This window comes from Sparus aurata, chromosome 11 (assembly GCF_900880675.1).
Source record: "Sparus aurata chromosome 11, fSpaAur1.1, whole genome shotgun sequence".
Taxonomy (NCBI): domain Eukaryota; kingdom Metazoa; phylum Chordata; class Actinopteri; order Spariformes; family Sparidae; genus Sparus; species Sparus aurata.
The window spans coordinates 32,352,732-32,368,010 of NC_044197.1; the positions used below are offsets into that span (position 1 = coordinate 32,352,732).

The following is a 15,279-nucleotide window of genomic DNA, read 5'->3' on the forward strand; positions in this document are numbered from 1 at the left end:
GTGTTAAAATGCGGCAAAAAACACTAAACAGATGTGCAAATTTCACTTGGTAAAGGCCACACATGTATTATTGTTATCATATTGTTATTTCGAAATGTGCAGCATTTTATGAAAAGTGCTAAGTTAAGCCAAAATAGCATCACAGCGGATCTCGTGCAGGTTGCTGTGTTCCCTTGTTTTTAAAGGTGTGCTTAAGGAAAGCTGTACAAGAAGTTGCTGTACTCATTTTGATGTTTTTTACACAGGTGAGCTCCTGTTATCCCATTACATTATCTTTTTTAATTAAAATTTGTTAAATGAAATAAAAAATTTAAAATTGCCACTGATGGGGTTGAGAATATTTGAAAGAGGTATATTCTGTTTTATTGAACAGTTTTACTGATATTATTGTTTTATTAATTTAGTAAAAAACAGTGGTGTTAAATGTTGTTACGACCCATCCCAGATTATAGTTTCTCCCTGTATTGTCTTGTGTATATTTCATCTCGTTTCATTTCGGATTCACTCTCCCTACTCGTGTGGTTTTACCCTCCACACTGATTGCTTTCCCCACCCTGATTACTTTCACCTGTTCATATTTTGTCTTTGTACATAGCGTTCCAGCTTTTGTTGATTCCTAACCTTATCTAGCTTTACTGGTTTTGACTTTCCTGTGAGCTTTCTGACTTCGCTTCTGCCTGATCCCTGCCGGATTTGTTTGCCCCGCTGACTGATCTTCTGTGTAACGAACCCTGACTTCAGTAAGCTTTGTTACCTTGCCTATTCTGTCTTTGTCGTGCTTTGAGTCCTCACCGTTGTGTATTGTGTTTTCAACTTTGTGTTAAATAAAATACTTTTAAACCCACATGCTGTCTATTTAATATTGTACAAGAGTGAATGTTGCCAACCTCTACTCTGTCAAGGACTCCAAAATCTCCAACCTCATAAGCTTGCTGGCAAAGATTCTTGTCATGATAGAATTTTTGTCTCTCATGAGCCTGGCAGTTCCAAAGGCAAACTCCAGCCTCCCCACCATGGACAATACATACTCAAGGAAAGATCAAGTGCTCAGAGAGAACAACACATAGAGAGGCACTAGCACATCAATGGGAATCCAAGCCTTGCAGTTGACAGAGGCCCTTGATCACTTCTGCCTCAAACTGATGCCCTTGGTCACTGTGCAGGACCTCTGGAACCCCATGCACCAGCAAATTATCTTCAAACATGAGTGAGCAACAGTATGAGCTGTCTCACCTTATCTGTGTTCCACAGGTGAAGCTGGAGGCCCCATTTGGAGACCACATGCCCATGCAAATGCAGTCCCTGGAAAAGTGGCATTTTCCAGGATTGAGCCTGCAAACTGTATCCAGGTCAGGACCCCCTCTAAATGGATGAAATGGTACTGGAATGTGCAACTGTAAATCAGTATATCGTCCAAATATACCAAGAAATGCACCATTACAGGCCCCTGAGGATCAGCTCCATCATGTACTGGAAGAAGAGATTTGTCAGGCCGATTGCCATGGCCTACCCCTGGTACAGGCCTCTGCCTCCGGGTAGGGCTGTTTTTTCTCTGTCCTCTTCAGCCACCTCCACCCACCAGTAGCCTTTTCAAAAGTCAAGGGTGCTGTACTGCTTCATGCATTACTAATTGGGAGTTTTCGGTTACATTTGCCTATTAATTATAATTAATGATTGTTAGGGATGATTATTAATTATGATAAATAATAAGATCCAGTTTGAATTAGATCACCTCAGGGCAGCACTCTTGAAGAAGGGAAAAGTTTGCCAATTCACCAAACCTGTCTCATAAAAAGGGTACTAACCTGTAAGTTTGTAACTCTGATTTATAATTGACTAAATAACTACAACCAAAATTACTTAACAGCTAGAAAGGGTTGAAGGACTTTGGAGTCCTTGGCAGAGAAGAGGTTAGCAACATTCACTCTTGTATAATATTAAATAGACAGCAAGAAGATTCAAAAGTATTTTATTCAACACAAAATAAAAACACACAATCTAACTAATTTGCACTACATACAGGTGTGTGTGTGTTTGTGTTTTTTTCTGTGTGGGTGTGTCTGGAAGAAAAAAGCAAAATGGCTGAAAGGGTTTAACTCAAGTCCAAGATGGCGGATCACCACTTCTTTCATTGATAGAAAGAATGAACAATGGTGGTGCTCACATCATGTGCTCACTGATATCACATGTGGTATTGATATGCTCCAGTCTGAAGGAGTGTGTGTGTGTGTGTGTGTGTGTGTGTGTGTGTGTGTGTGAGACATGATGCCATGTTATAGAAGATAGTTAGTTGGACGCAAAGACCCTGAGCCCCTGAGTCTGTGTGAAGCATAATTCAACAAACCTTAAATTAGCGATGTAGTTAAGAAAGCAACCAATAAGCTGAAAATACAGAGATCACAATAACCCAGTGACCAGACACTAAGATTGTCATGTGCATTACATCGACCAGACTTTAAAAAGTCCTGTGCTAAGCCGTGCTATGCTATGCGATATCTAGGCCCGGTTTAATGTTAACATTCTTTGAAGAAAAAGTGCTGGTGGTTCCTTGGCTGATGAGCCAAGCAGGAGAAGATTGTAATTCCAGTGTTGAACGATGCTGTTCTTGCTGTGCAAGGTAAGTAAGTAAGTAAGTAAGTAAGTAAGCTTTATTTGTACAGCGCCTTTCACAGACCAGGGTCACAAAGCGCTTTAACAACAAAAACAATACACAGTTAAAAAAAAAAAAAAGTACATACACATTTAAAACTTAAAAAGCCAAGACAACTCAGTGGCAATCATAGAAGCCCCAAGACAATCAAGCAAAAGCCTGCACAAATAAATAAGTCTTAAGTTGCCTTTTGAAGGAGTCAGCAGACTCTATCGAACGCAGAGAGAGCGGAAGATCGTTCCAAAGCCTAGGAGCAACAGCCTGGAAAGATCTGTCTCCTCTGGTCCGAAAACGAGTGCGGGGAACCATCAGCAGATTCTGATCCACAGACCTCAGAGCCCGAGCTGGGGTGTGAGGCTGGATCAGATCACTGATGTAAGGTGGAGCCTGACCATGTATAGCTCTGAAAGTTAAAACCAAAATTTTAAAATTGATCCTCGAGGAAACTGGCAGCCAATGAAGAGCTTTAAGAATAGGGGATATGTGTGTCCTCCTATTAGAGCGGGTCAGAATTCTTGCTGCAGAGTTTTGCACTAACTGCAGGCGAGACAGCTCCTTCTTGTTCAGACATGAAAACAAACTATTACAATAGTCTAAACGCGAAGACACAAATGCATGAACGATCAGCTCTAAATCATTTTGTGACACCATTTTCCTTAGTTTAGAGATTTTCCTCAGTTGGAAAAAACAGTTTTTAGTCAGTTGTTTGCAGTGTTGCACTAATGACATGTCTTTGTCCAATACAACACCCAGGTTTCTTAGGCTCGGTTTAACAGACTGGCCTAAGTCACCCAAGTACTGGCTCAACCCTGGAATTGAGTCATCAGGGGCAATAACCAGTGTTTCTGTTTTGTCCACATTTAGCTGCAAGGTGTTATCACTTAGCCATTGTTTAATCTCCATCAAGCAATTAACTAAGGAATTTAGCCTCTGGAGCTCAGTTGGCTTAAAAGAGCAGTAAAGCTGGATATCATCAGCAAATATGTGGAACGAAACATCAGAAAATCTCTGGATGATTTTTCCCAAGGGGATCAAATATAACAAAAATAATACAGGACCCAAAACAGAACCTTGAGGGACTCCACACAACAGATCCGCTGACTCAGACCTTATTTGATTAGCCATGACACTAAAGCTACGCCCAGATAGGTATGACGAGAACCAATGTAAAACTGACCCTGACAGTCCTACTTCATCCCTCAGTCTTCTCAGCAGGATCTGGTGGTCAACTGTGTCAAATGCTGAGGACAGATCTAAGAGAACTAGAACAGTGCACTTTCCCGAATCAGCAGACATCATAATGTCACTGGACACTTTCAGTAAGGCTGTCTCCGTAGAGTGATGTTTGCGGAAACCAGACTGAAACTTCTCATGGATGTTATTCTGATCCAGGAATAATGACAGCTGTTCAGAGACCACCTTCTCTAAGATCTTGGACAAGAGTGGGAGCTTTGAAATAGGCCTGAAATTACTGAGGTCAGTCGGGTCTAAGCCTGTCTTTTTGAGTAAAGGCTCCACCATGGCATGCTTAAATGCACTGGGAAAAACACCTGTAGAAAGGGAGAGGTTAACCATTTGGGTAACCCAGGGGCCAATTTCATCAAACACTTTCACAAAGAGCCTAAATGGAAGGACGTTGGATGAGCAAGAGGAGGGTTTCATCTTGGTCACCAGTGCTGAGATATCAGCCAGAGTCACAGACTTAAATGAGGACCACAAGCTGGAGACAGGCTCAATGAGAGCAGGGGTTCCACACAAAAGGGGAGGGATTTGATCCTTGATCATCTTAATTTTGTTAGTGAAAAATCTCAACAATGCATTGCTGTCAGCTTCACAAAAGACAGGGGTAATTGGAGCAGCAGGACAAACAAGAGAATTGATCGTGTCAAACAACACTTTGGGGTTTTTCTTATTCACTGTTACCAGTTGGCGAATATAGTCAGATCTGGCATTTTCCACCATCTCATTGTATGAGGACACAAGATCCCTGAGATAAAGTCTGTGCACCTCAAGGTTAGTGGATTTCCACAGACGCTCAGTCTTTCGACATAGTCTCTTCAGACTCAGGGTATCTTCATTTGTCCAAGGGCACAGTTTTTTCTGTATTGACGAGTTCGATTTAACAGGTGCCACCTGATCCAGAATTTCAACACAATGACTGGTAAAACAGTGAATGAAATTGTCCACATCAAGGCAATCCTTGAACAAAAGAGGGTCAAACATAGCAGAAAAACTGTCTGCAGTATTAGCAGAGATAACACGCCTCTGAGACCTAACTTCTAAGGGCTTAGGCTCAGGGCTAAAGTGCAGATTAAACAAAACAAGACAATGATCACTCAGATGGACGTCCTGCACAGACACATTTGAAATGTCTAGGCCAAGCGTAAAAACTAAGTCTAAGATGTGGCCTTTTTGGTGTGTGGGCTCAGAAACATGTTGCTCAAAATTAAAAGCTTCAGTCAAAGTTAAAAGTTCCTTTGCGGAGCAAGATGAGCTGTCATCAACATGAAGGTTAAAGTCTCCAAGAATTAGAACAGATTCCAACTTTATTATGGAGGATAAAAAGTCACTAAAATCCTTCAAAAACACAGCAGCAGGACCAGGAGGACGGTAGACTGACACACAATAGAATGGACTTGAAGAACCCACCATGACCATCTGGGACTCAAATGAAGTGAATTCCTGTGATTGAATCACTTTGCATGTGCAACTGTCCCTGAATACAACAGCCAGACCCCCCCCACGACGACATGGGCGGGGCTTCCCGACAGCAGAGCAGCCTGCTGGACAAAGTTCATTAAGATGAATAAACTCTTCCTCTCTCTGCCATGTCTCCGAAAGACACATTAAATCCAGCTTTTCTCTTGTGAAAAGATCGTTCAGAGAGAAGGATTTATTTGCAATGGACCGAGCATTCAACAGGCCGATATGCAAAGTTGATGACGTCACGGAGGCAGTGTCCACAGAGCGCAGCGGGATTGGTCGAAGGCATGTCCAGCGGTCACTTGGCCTCCAGCTGGACCGTGCGGGCAGAACCGGTGTAAACACGGAGGAGCGTGGAGGCGATGAAAGCCGCTGACCACCACTCCAGCGCTGTGTAGGCTCCAGGACCTGCGTTGTGGCCCAAGCAGACGGCAGCGTGGACGTGCTGTCACACACACTGAGGAGAGGAATCCGGTGCAGACACCTTGCGCGTCCTCCATGGCCGAGAATGGCAGAGCCCAGGCGTGCTGCAGCGCGTCTTCGCTTGACCTGGACTCCTGAACGCGAGCCTCTTTTCTTCGATTTCCTGCGGGCTTTGCCCGGGGCCCGACAAAGCAGCAGATACTCAGGTGAGTCGGGGTCGATGATAAAGGGAGGAGGAAATGCTTGTTTGTACCTGCCCCGTGTGAAGAACAGGCCCTCCATAGACTCTCTGATACTAAACAGAGAGTCCCGATCATAGATCCGTAAGGCTGAGACACATCCATTTGAAATACGGGCTGATATGATCACATATGTTGTAAATATGACCATTAGCAAACTATACAGCAGGAGACGAGCCATGGCACTGCCAGTCACAGGCGCCATCATGAGCAACTCCGACCTTAAAAATTCAAGCTGATGAAAGACAGCAGATGGAGGAAAACTGGTCACTTCTTTCCTTTGCAAGTATAGAAATTCCATTCAAACTTGCTTGGTGTTCCTTGGATTGTGTAGTTTGCTGGTAAGAGTTGCAGCTGCTGGTATTACCTAAGCTGGAATACAAGCAGGACCTTGCAACACTGCTGTGAGGAGAAGCTCTTTGGGCTTGCTGGCAATGCAGCTAACAACTCTCAGCAGCTGTTAGGCCCAGAAGAATCCAGGAGAAGAGAACTTAAGAGTAAGCAGCCCTGTAGGGAACAAGGTGAAGTAGCCAGAGGACGAAGGAAGGCAATGGAACTTTGACTATCTGGTCAGTGGGGGGGGGGGGGTCTGTCACCCTAACCAATATTAGCTCAAAGATCAAAGTGTGTGGACTGGGAAATTCAGGGAAACTGAGTTCAGTTCAATGTCCCTTTTGAAATCTACAATGAACAACTTCATCATTGGGTCCCAACAGAGCTGAATGGTTGTGGCTGTCATCCACTCATGGGAGGGTGTGTGTCTTTGATGTGACGATTGTCAATATAGAATCTCCACTATCCTCATTTCTTTTTAACTAGCCAAGGGGCTGCAGCTCTCCTCCACCAACCCATCAGCCAGACAAAGCAAGCTGCTGTTCAATTGCTGACCAGTTCTCTGAAGAAGCCTGATAGGCACGCTGTTTGTTTGGATGGTGGTCGCCAGTCCTAATGTGGTGTTTGATCTGCTTGTAGTTTTGTGGCGAAACAACACCAAGCCTCTGCAGCAGTCTTGACAGGTCCACCCATTGCATGGCCATTATGACTGATCCATCCAGGGATTTCAGCAGATGATAGCTGGACAGCATTGACCTCAGAAGTAAGGTTAAATGGTGTTACATTAGCTTCCTCAACCACGTAAAACTTACCCAGGTGTGACCCCGGCTAAAGCCCAACAGTGGGATGGAGGAAATGAAACAAATTGACACCACCTCAGCACCAGTCCAGTTGTTTCAGGGATGTTAGGCTCCGAATAGCCCTAAAAGGCTGTGGCAGGAACTCCAGCAGCAGAGGAGGAGGACACCTTCACAGGCACCAGGGATTCACTCAGAGGAGGCATGGTCATAACATCAGCCATGGAAACATTACAGCAGACATGGACAAACTCTCCACCCCAACAGGCAAAACAGACAAAATGGGCCCTCACTGAAATGGTGCCCAGCATATCCAACATCCCATAATGTAACCCCATAATCTGGTAACCCCCTCCATAACCATTTTACTGTTGGTATGATGTTCCTTTTCCGAAATGCTGTGTTTACACCATGTAATAGACACACCTTCCAAAAAAATACAACTTCTGTCTCGTCAGTCCACAAAGTACTTTCCCAAAAGTCTTGGAACTCTGCCATGCCGCCATTTTTGCCCAGTCTTTTTCTTATGGTGGAGTCATGAACACTGAACTTAACTGAGGCAAGTGAGGCCTGCAGTTCTGTGGATGTTGTTGTGGGGTGTTTTGTGACCTGTTGGATGAGTTCTCGATGTCCTCTTGGGGTAATTTTGGTTGTTCCATGTTTTTGCCATTTGTGGTCCTATTTAAGTGATTTCTTGATTGAGAACAGGTGTGGCTAGATAAATTGAACTCAGCTGTGATAAACCACCTTTAAGTTATGTCTTAACTAATAACTAGAGCTCATGCCACATATGCAGCGCACCCCCATTCGAATCCTGACTGGGGGACCTTTGCTGCAAGTCACACCCCCCTCTCTCTCCCATTTCCTATCTATCCACTGTCAAAATAAAGGTGTCTATGCCTGAAATGATCTTTAAAAAAAAAGAAAGAAGGCTCTGTGTCCAAGGGTTTGCAGTTTGGTGTGAGGGATGGAAAGCTGGTGTGTGCCTGATGAGTGCAGTTTCTGAGACTTGGTGAAGGAGATCAGACTGATATTGGGGGCGAGGGAATGGAGAGCTTTATAGGTCAGAAGGAGAATTTTGTAAGTGATGCGTGATTGGAGCCAGTGAAGGTGGATGAGAGTGAGGGTGATGTGTTGCCAGGGCTTTTGTTCAGGGTTTTGGAAGGGAGCCCGGACAGGACTCCATTACAGTAGTCAAGGATGCATGGATGAGGGTCTCAGCCACAGGTTCGGAGAGGGAGGGCCGAAGTCTGGAGATGTTTTTAAAGACGATAAAAAGCTGATTTTGTGATGGATTTTATGTGTGGTTGAAGGATAATGGTAATCAAGGACGACATCCAGGTTGCAGACTTCCGTGGATGGGGAGATAGAGCAGCCGTCCACATCCAGGAGAAGATCTCCAACCTTCTGGAGCAGCGCCTTGGAGGCCACAACCATGAGCTCTGCTTTATTGGTCTTTGGTTTGAGTTGATTTGATTTCATCCAGCATTTAATATTGTACAGGCAGTTGACGAGTGACTGTTGGGGTAGCTGGGTGGATGGTTTGGTGCAGAGACATAATTAAGTGTCATCAGCATAGGAGTGGAAGTTGAGACTGTGTTTGCGAATTATCAGACCATGGGGGAGCATGTAGATTGTGAAGAAGAGGGGTCCAAGCACAGAGCCTTGATGCACGCCTTGGTTGGCTGGAGCTGGGGTGGAACTGGAGTCTCCAATGGTGACAAACAGTTTTCTGTTTGTTAAATAGGACTGGAACCAGGAGAGTGCTGTACCGGTGATCTCAAGGTAGTCATGTGAGGAGGATCATGTGGGAGATCGGTCGAAGGCTGCAGAGAGGTCCAGGAGGATCAGAGTATTGATGTAGCCAGAATCGGCAGCGATGAGGAGGTCGTTGGTGATCTTGATGAGGGCAGTTTCTGTGCTATGGCGTGCCCTGAAACCAGACTTAAGGGGTTCATAGAGCTCATGGTTGAACATGTGGTGATGGAGTTGGACGGCAACTGCTCTTTCTAGGAGTTTGCTTGGGAAAACAAGGTTGGAGATTAGCTGGTAGTTATGTAAGTCATCTGGGTCCAGACCTGGCTTCTTGAAATAGAGTCCACAGGAGAGAAGGAGGAAAGAGAGCACTTCTAGAGACAACTTGGCTTTCTTTTTTCAACAAAAAAAGCAGTTTTGCTAACGGATTGAGAAGTGGCGATATTCACGCCAGTGTCCTCTCGCATCCGGGTTAATATAAGGGCAAACAAAGAAAAAATGTCATTACAAAGCCACCTATAACATGTAGTTAGACGAAACTGGAAAGGGGGTTTCATTCTATGTTAGATTTGACACATACTTAGTTTGAGATGTATTAATGTTTTTGTGTTGATGGATGAAGTAGTTCACCTGCAGTGGACTACCATGGGCCCCGTGTCTGGAGGATTACAGGCCTTGACTCTGCGTAGAAAGGCCAGTGTTGAGGTAGGATACTCAGGCACACCATGGTCAGGCCAGGCCATGAACTGGAACTGTCGAACCTCTCTTTTCTCACTGGAGCCATTCTGTTGGAGCACCCATACACAGATTAACACACGTTAGATAATTTATAAAAATGTGGTTAACACCCTGAATTCCATTCAATATTTATGTTACCATAATATAAATCACTAAATGCAATTACTAATTTATCAGACTTCAACAATCATTGTTTAATGTGATTAAAACAATGTAATATTGAAGCCTGCATTCTGAGCTCATCTTTAAAGAGCTTGTGATGAATGGTAACATTCTGCACTCTTTTTTTTTTTAAAGATATTTTTATTGAAATCTTTTGTAGACATAAAGATACTGACAAGACACACAAAAAGAACACAAATACAAAATCAAAATCATAACCCCTCGCCAACCCCCACCCTCATCCCTGGTACGGTAAGAATAAAATAAATAAATAGATAAATAAACAGTTGCATAAGTTCACCTTTGGATACATCAGAAAAGCAAAATAAAATACAATCAAGTGCTGTATGAGGTCCCAAATAATCACAACTTCATACAAGTGTAATATACAAGATAGTACAGGGGAGCAGGTTGTATACTGACAAACTAGTTAAAGTGATGTAGTGATGGTAGTAAGGCCAGAAATGAGCCCCATATTTTCTCATACTTCTCTGGGTTCCTCCTCACACTGAATAGGATTTTTTCAGGTGTGCTGTAGGATGTTAATTCATTTAACCATTGTCTCTGCGATGGGGGAAACTCGGATTTTCAATTCTGCAAAATAAATTTTTTACCAGCTGTTCCAGCGAGCAATATAAAATATTTTTTTGTAAAGCTTGCATTTAGAGTTTGTATGTCTCCCAGAATCCATATCCTCGGGTTGGGGGGGATCTTGACCTTTGTAGTTTTGGAAGCTATATTAATGATGTATTTCCAATAGGTATCTAAGCTAGGACATTTCCAGAGCATGTGGAACAAGTCTCCCTCACAAGTTCTACATCTCTGACAGTTTGGTGAGGAGTTGTGATGTATTTTGTGCAGCCTATATGGAGTATAATATGTTCTATTAAATGTTAAACTGTATTCGTCTGTGATTTGTTGAGATAAGTACTGATTGGGAGATTTCAAGCATATTACATTATGTTAAGATCTGATTCCCATTTCTTCTTTGTATTAATTTTATTATATATTGTAAGGTTATTATTTAGGATAGCATAGATAGCAGATATCAGCCCTTTACTAGTATTTAATGTTTCAGACGTTAAATGTTTTTCAAACGGGGATTCCGAGGGGATGTGAGGAAAGTCTGAATGGATATTGCGGATCCAGTGTCTAATTTGAAAATACTTAAATAAATTATTTTTGGGGAGTTTAAATTTCTCCGACAGCTGTTGAAAGTTTGAAAATTTACCTTGGATATATAGATCTCCTACTGTTTTAATGCCCTTGCTAACCTAATTGCTCAACATACCATCTGTAATATGATGGGAGATATTAGGATTATCATATAGGGGAGTTTTACGACATAGAGAGATGTTCAGACCAATGACAGTGTGAGCTTCACGCCATACAGAGAAAGAGTTCAAAATGATAGGGTTCTTGCTAATGTTTACGAGTATTTTCTTGGAGTTTAGGAAAGGAAGAGACTTCAGCGGGACATGCCCTAAGTGGTGTTGTTCAAAAGGAAGCCAACCTGCCACACATTTGTCCCCATTCAGCCAGCACCATACTGAGCGAAATTGAGCTGCAAGGTAATAGCATCTAAAATTGGGATGATTTAACCCTCCTTTAGAGTATGGGGCCTGAAGAGTTGATAGTTTGTATCTGGGGGGTTTACCTTTCCAAAGAAGGCTACCTAGAGATTTATTTAAGTCAACAAAAAAGGATTTGGGTACTTTAAATGGAATGCATTGAAAAAGATATAAGAATTTGGGGAGGATGCATATCTTAATTAAATTAACTCTGCCAATTAGTGATAACGGACGGTCCCTCCAGTTTTGCAAGTCTATTTTAACCTGGTTTAAGAGATTGGTATAATTTTCTTTAAGGGTTTTATCTACAGAAATATGAATTGCTATACCCAAGTATTAAAGTCCACTGGGGTGCCACTGCAGAGGTTTGGTTAAGTTCTTGACATAGTTGTCCTGTATGTTTAGAGGCAGGACCTCGCTCTTTGTAAGGTTTAACTTATAGCCAGAAGCTGCACTGTACTGTTGAAAACAATGTAAGAGGGGGGGAGAGATTTTGCAGGATCAGCAACAAATGTTAATAAATCATCCACGTACAGAGCCAATTTATGCTCAGTCTTCCCAAATCTAATGCCAGTAATTGTGTTGTTAGAGCGAATAGCAATTGCCAGAGGTTCTATGGCTATCAGAAATATCCGATAAGACCCCATTTGTTAAGATTTGTGCTTTGGGGCCGTTAAACAGTGTTTTAATGTAGTGGATGAATTTAGTTCCAAAATTCATTGCTTCGAGAGTTTGAAAAATAAAGCTGGGTTCGATCCTGTCGAACGCCTTTTCCGCGTCCATTGACAGTATTAGTATGGGGTCCTTTTGTGAGTGGGCTGCTTCGATAACATGAAAAAGTCTGCGCACATTGTCCGATCCATATCGATCTTTAACAAAACCAGTCTGATCAGCATTACCAATTTTTGGGATTATACATTCCAATCTTGATGCAATTAGCTTTGATAGGATTTTATAGTCTGAGTTCAGAAGACTGAGAGGGCGATAAGAGGTACATTTTTGATGATCCTTTCCTGGTTTTGGTAGTAAAATTATTGTGGCTAATTCCAAAGAGCTTGGGAGAGTTTTATTAATCAGTGCTTCGTTGAGCATGTTTGTTAAAGGGGTTATAAGCTTATCAGAGAAGGTTTTAAAAAATTTGATTGGAAAGCCATCTGGCCCTGGGGCTTTATTATTCTGAAGGGATTTCATAGCATCAAGGACCTCTTTGTCAGATATATTGGCATCCAGGATGTTTTTGTCATCAGGGTCTAATTTAGGCAGGGTTAATGAACTTAAAAATGTTGTTGCTTTGGTGTTCTCAATCCCATGTTCCGTCTTATAAAGTGTCTCGTAGAATGATTGAAATTCCCGATTTATATCATGCGGGTTAAGGAGGGACCTTCCGTCGTCTGTAATAATGGAGTGTATAGTTTTTTCATTGTCTTCCCTTTTAATTTGCCAAGCTAGTAGCTTGCTGGTTTTGTTGCCGAATTCATAGTAATGATATCTGGTCCTGGCTAAATCAGCTGAAGCTTTATTAGTGCATAAGTTATCATATTGGATCCGTTTTAAAGACAGTGTGTTAAGCGCCACTTCGCTTTTAGTGCGAGCATCTCTAATTTCATTTTCCAAATTTGCAAGAGTTTTCTTTTTTTCCCTGATCTTGTGAGAGCTATATGATAGGATCTGGCCTCTCATATAGGCTTTTAAGGCCTCCCATATAAAAGCATGAGATGAGGAGTTTATATTCGTTTCCATAAATAAGTCAATATGGGCTCTCGTAAATTTAATAAATTCAGGGTCCTTCAGCATATATGTTTTAAACCTCCAGGTAAAGGGCTTCATTTGTATAGCCTCAATTTCCCAGGCCATTTTTATGGGGTTATGATCGAACAATGTAGCTGATAGATAGGAACAATCAGTGATTCTGGCAGCCATATTGTGAGGTATTAAAAACATGCCAATTCTGGAATGCGACTTGTGAACATTTGAATAGAATGAGAATTCTTTAGCTTTTGGGTTAAGCTGTCACCAAATATCACACAGTCCCAAATCCCTCATCCCCCTGAGGAGTACTGAAGCAGCCTTAGAGCGACTAAGAGATCTTGACGTGGATCGATCTAAACTGGGGTCCAATACCAAATTGAAGTCACCACCAACCAGACAGTACCCCTCGGCAGTAGCAAGCTTTAATATAAGGTCATTAAAAAAGGCAGGGTCGTCATGGTTGGGGCCATATATATTGACAAGTGTAACCCTATTGGAGTTCAGTTCACCCTTAACTAAGATTATCTTTTTCTATTGATATTAATTTGAAGTTCAATTTTTTACTAATAAGGATGGCAACCCCCCTAGCTTTTGTGTTGAATGAGGAGTGGAAGGCATGTCCCACCCAGTCTCTCCTTAGTTTGATATGTTCTGCATCGGAAAGGTGAGTTTCTTGAATAAATGAAACATCAGTGGACTGTAATTGGAGAATTGATTCCCCTGACATTCAAGGAAATTAAGTTTAAATGGCTAGTCATGACTTTGCAACAGATGTGACATAGTTAAGTTGGGAGCCTCAGTGCCTACAAATAAAAAGAAAGTTAGGTGAAAAACAATGCTTTTAAGTGAAAACCGTACCAGACCCCCATAAGAAACCCACCCAATGGTACCCTTAACACTGAACATCCCTATTGGGTACGTAACTCTCTACTCTCTCTGCACGACCTCTCAACAGTTAAAAAGGAAATATAATAAGCATCAAACCATGGTACGTATTCTAAGAGCCAGTTACATGTTGAAAAGAGAACAGGAGGTCCGGAGGAAACAGCCATTATTATAGCTACTACTGTATTCAATAAAGGGCTAAATTGCCACCTGGAACAGGGAGGGTTACAATCTTATATCCACATATCTAAAGTGGGATCGGGAACAGAGCAGAAGTATTGCAGGAATTAAACACATGTCTAGCCAGATTCACACTGTATTATGAAAATCAGCTTCATGCGAGTTCAAACTGTCCATTTGTCACCACTTTTGAGCACAGTCATTGTAAACAATATGGAAATTAAGTTGGGCTCTTAAAACAATTTCTATCCTACTCAGTGACAAACATATCTCAGAAATTAAATATGAGCCCCTTTGCAGTCCGCAAATTGACTTATGCGTATCCTCCCCTCCGCGTCGCAGCAGTACCGGTGGAGCAGCCAGGTAAGAGACCTCCGCGGCATATACCGTTGTGACAGCTCAGCTGCTCGAACAATTGTTATTGTCAATAGTTTTCAAAAAGTCCGCCGCTGCGGAAGGTGATGCAAACCACCTGATGTTTCCCTCATGCGTAATCCATAGTTTGGCTGGGTGATGCAGGGAATACGCAATTCCTCTTTCCCGAAGGCTCTTTTTAACATCCTTGAATGCGCCTTTAAGGCGTTGTAGACTGGGGCTGCAGTCTGGGAAGATGTAGACCCTGCGGTTTCCGTAGTGAATCTCTTCCTTTTGTCTGGCTAGGCGCATTATTTTCTCCTTGTTCTTAAAGTTAAGGAGCTTTGCGATCATGGGTCTCGGCCTTGGCACGTCGCCTCCGCCAGCGGGGGGTTTTCCCAGGCGGTGGGCTCTCTCGCAGGTAATGGGGGTAGGAAAGTTTTCGATGCCGAGGATTTCCGGTAAGACTCGCTCCAAAAATCCTGCAGCATCCCGGCCTACGGGGATGTTGTTACGCCGGCTCCTGTTCTCCAAATCGTCCACTTTATCTTTAAGGGACTGCACCTCCTTCTCCAGTTTCCTAATGTGCGTGGTGGCGTCTTTAATGTTGTCCTCGTTTGCTGATATGCGTCCCTCCATTTCTTCGACTTGGTCAGCTAATGTTGACATCGCCGTTTCAATTTTAGAAAGCGAGGACTGGATGGAAGTTTTGGCATCTATCTGTCTTGATATCTCTTCCT

The 15,279-nt window shown here is 42.7% G+C and overlaps 1 protein-coding gene across 10 annotated transcripts in view; it reads right to left on the reverse strand.

Annotated features, from left to right (window-relative positions):
- LOC115591711 (receptor-type tyrosine-protein phosphatase F-like) overlaps window positions 1-15,279 on the reverse strand; it is a 309,359-nt gene that overhangs the window by 27,830 nt on the left and 266,250 nt on the right. For all 10 annotated transcript variants that reach the window (XR_003985993.1, XM_030433937.1, XM_030433934.1 and 7 more), the window contains one exon: window positions 9,531-9,685. Coding sequence is in view for 9 of the 10 variants with exons in the window: in XM_030433937.1 (XP_030289797.1) it covers window positions 9,531-9,685 (155 nt within the window). In the remaining variant the exon portion in view is untranslated. The remainder of the gene's footprint in view (window positions 1-9,530; window positions 9,686-15,279) is intronic.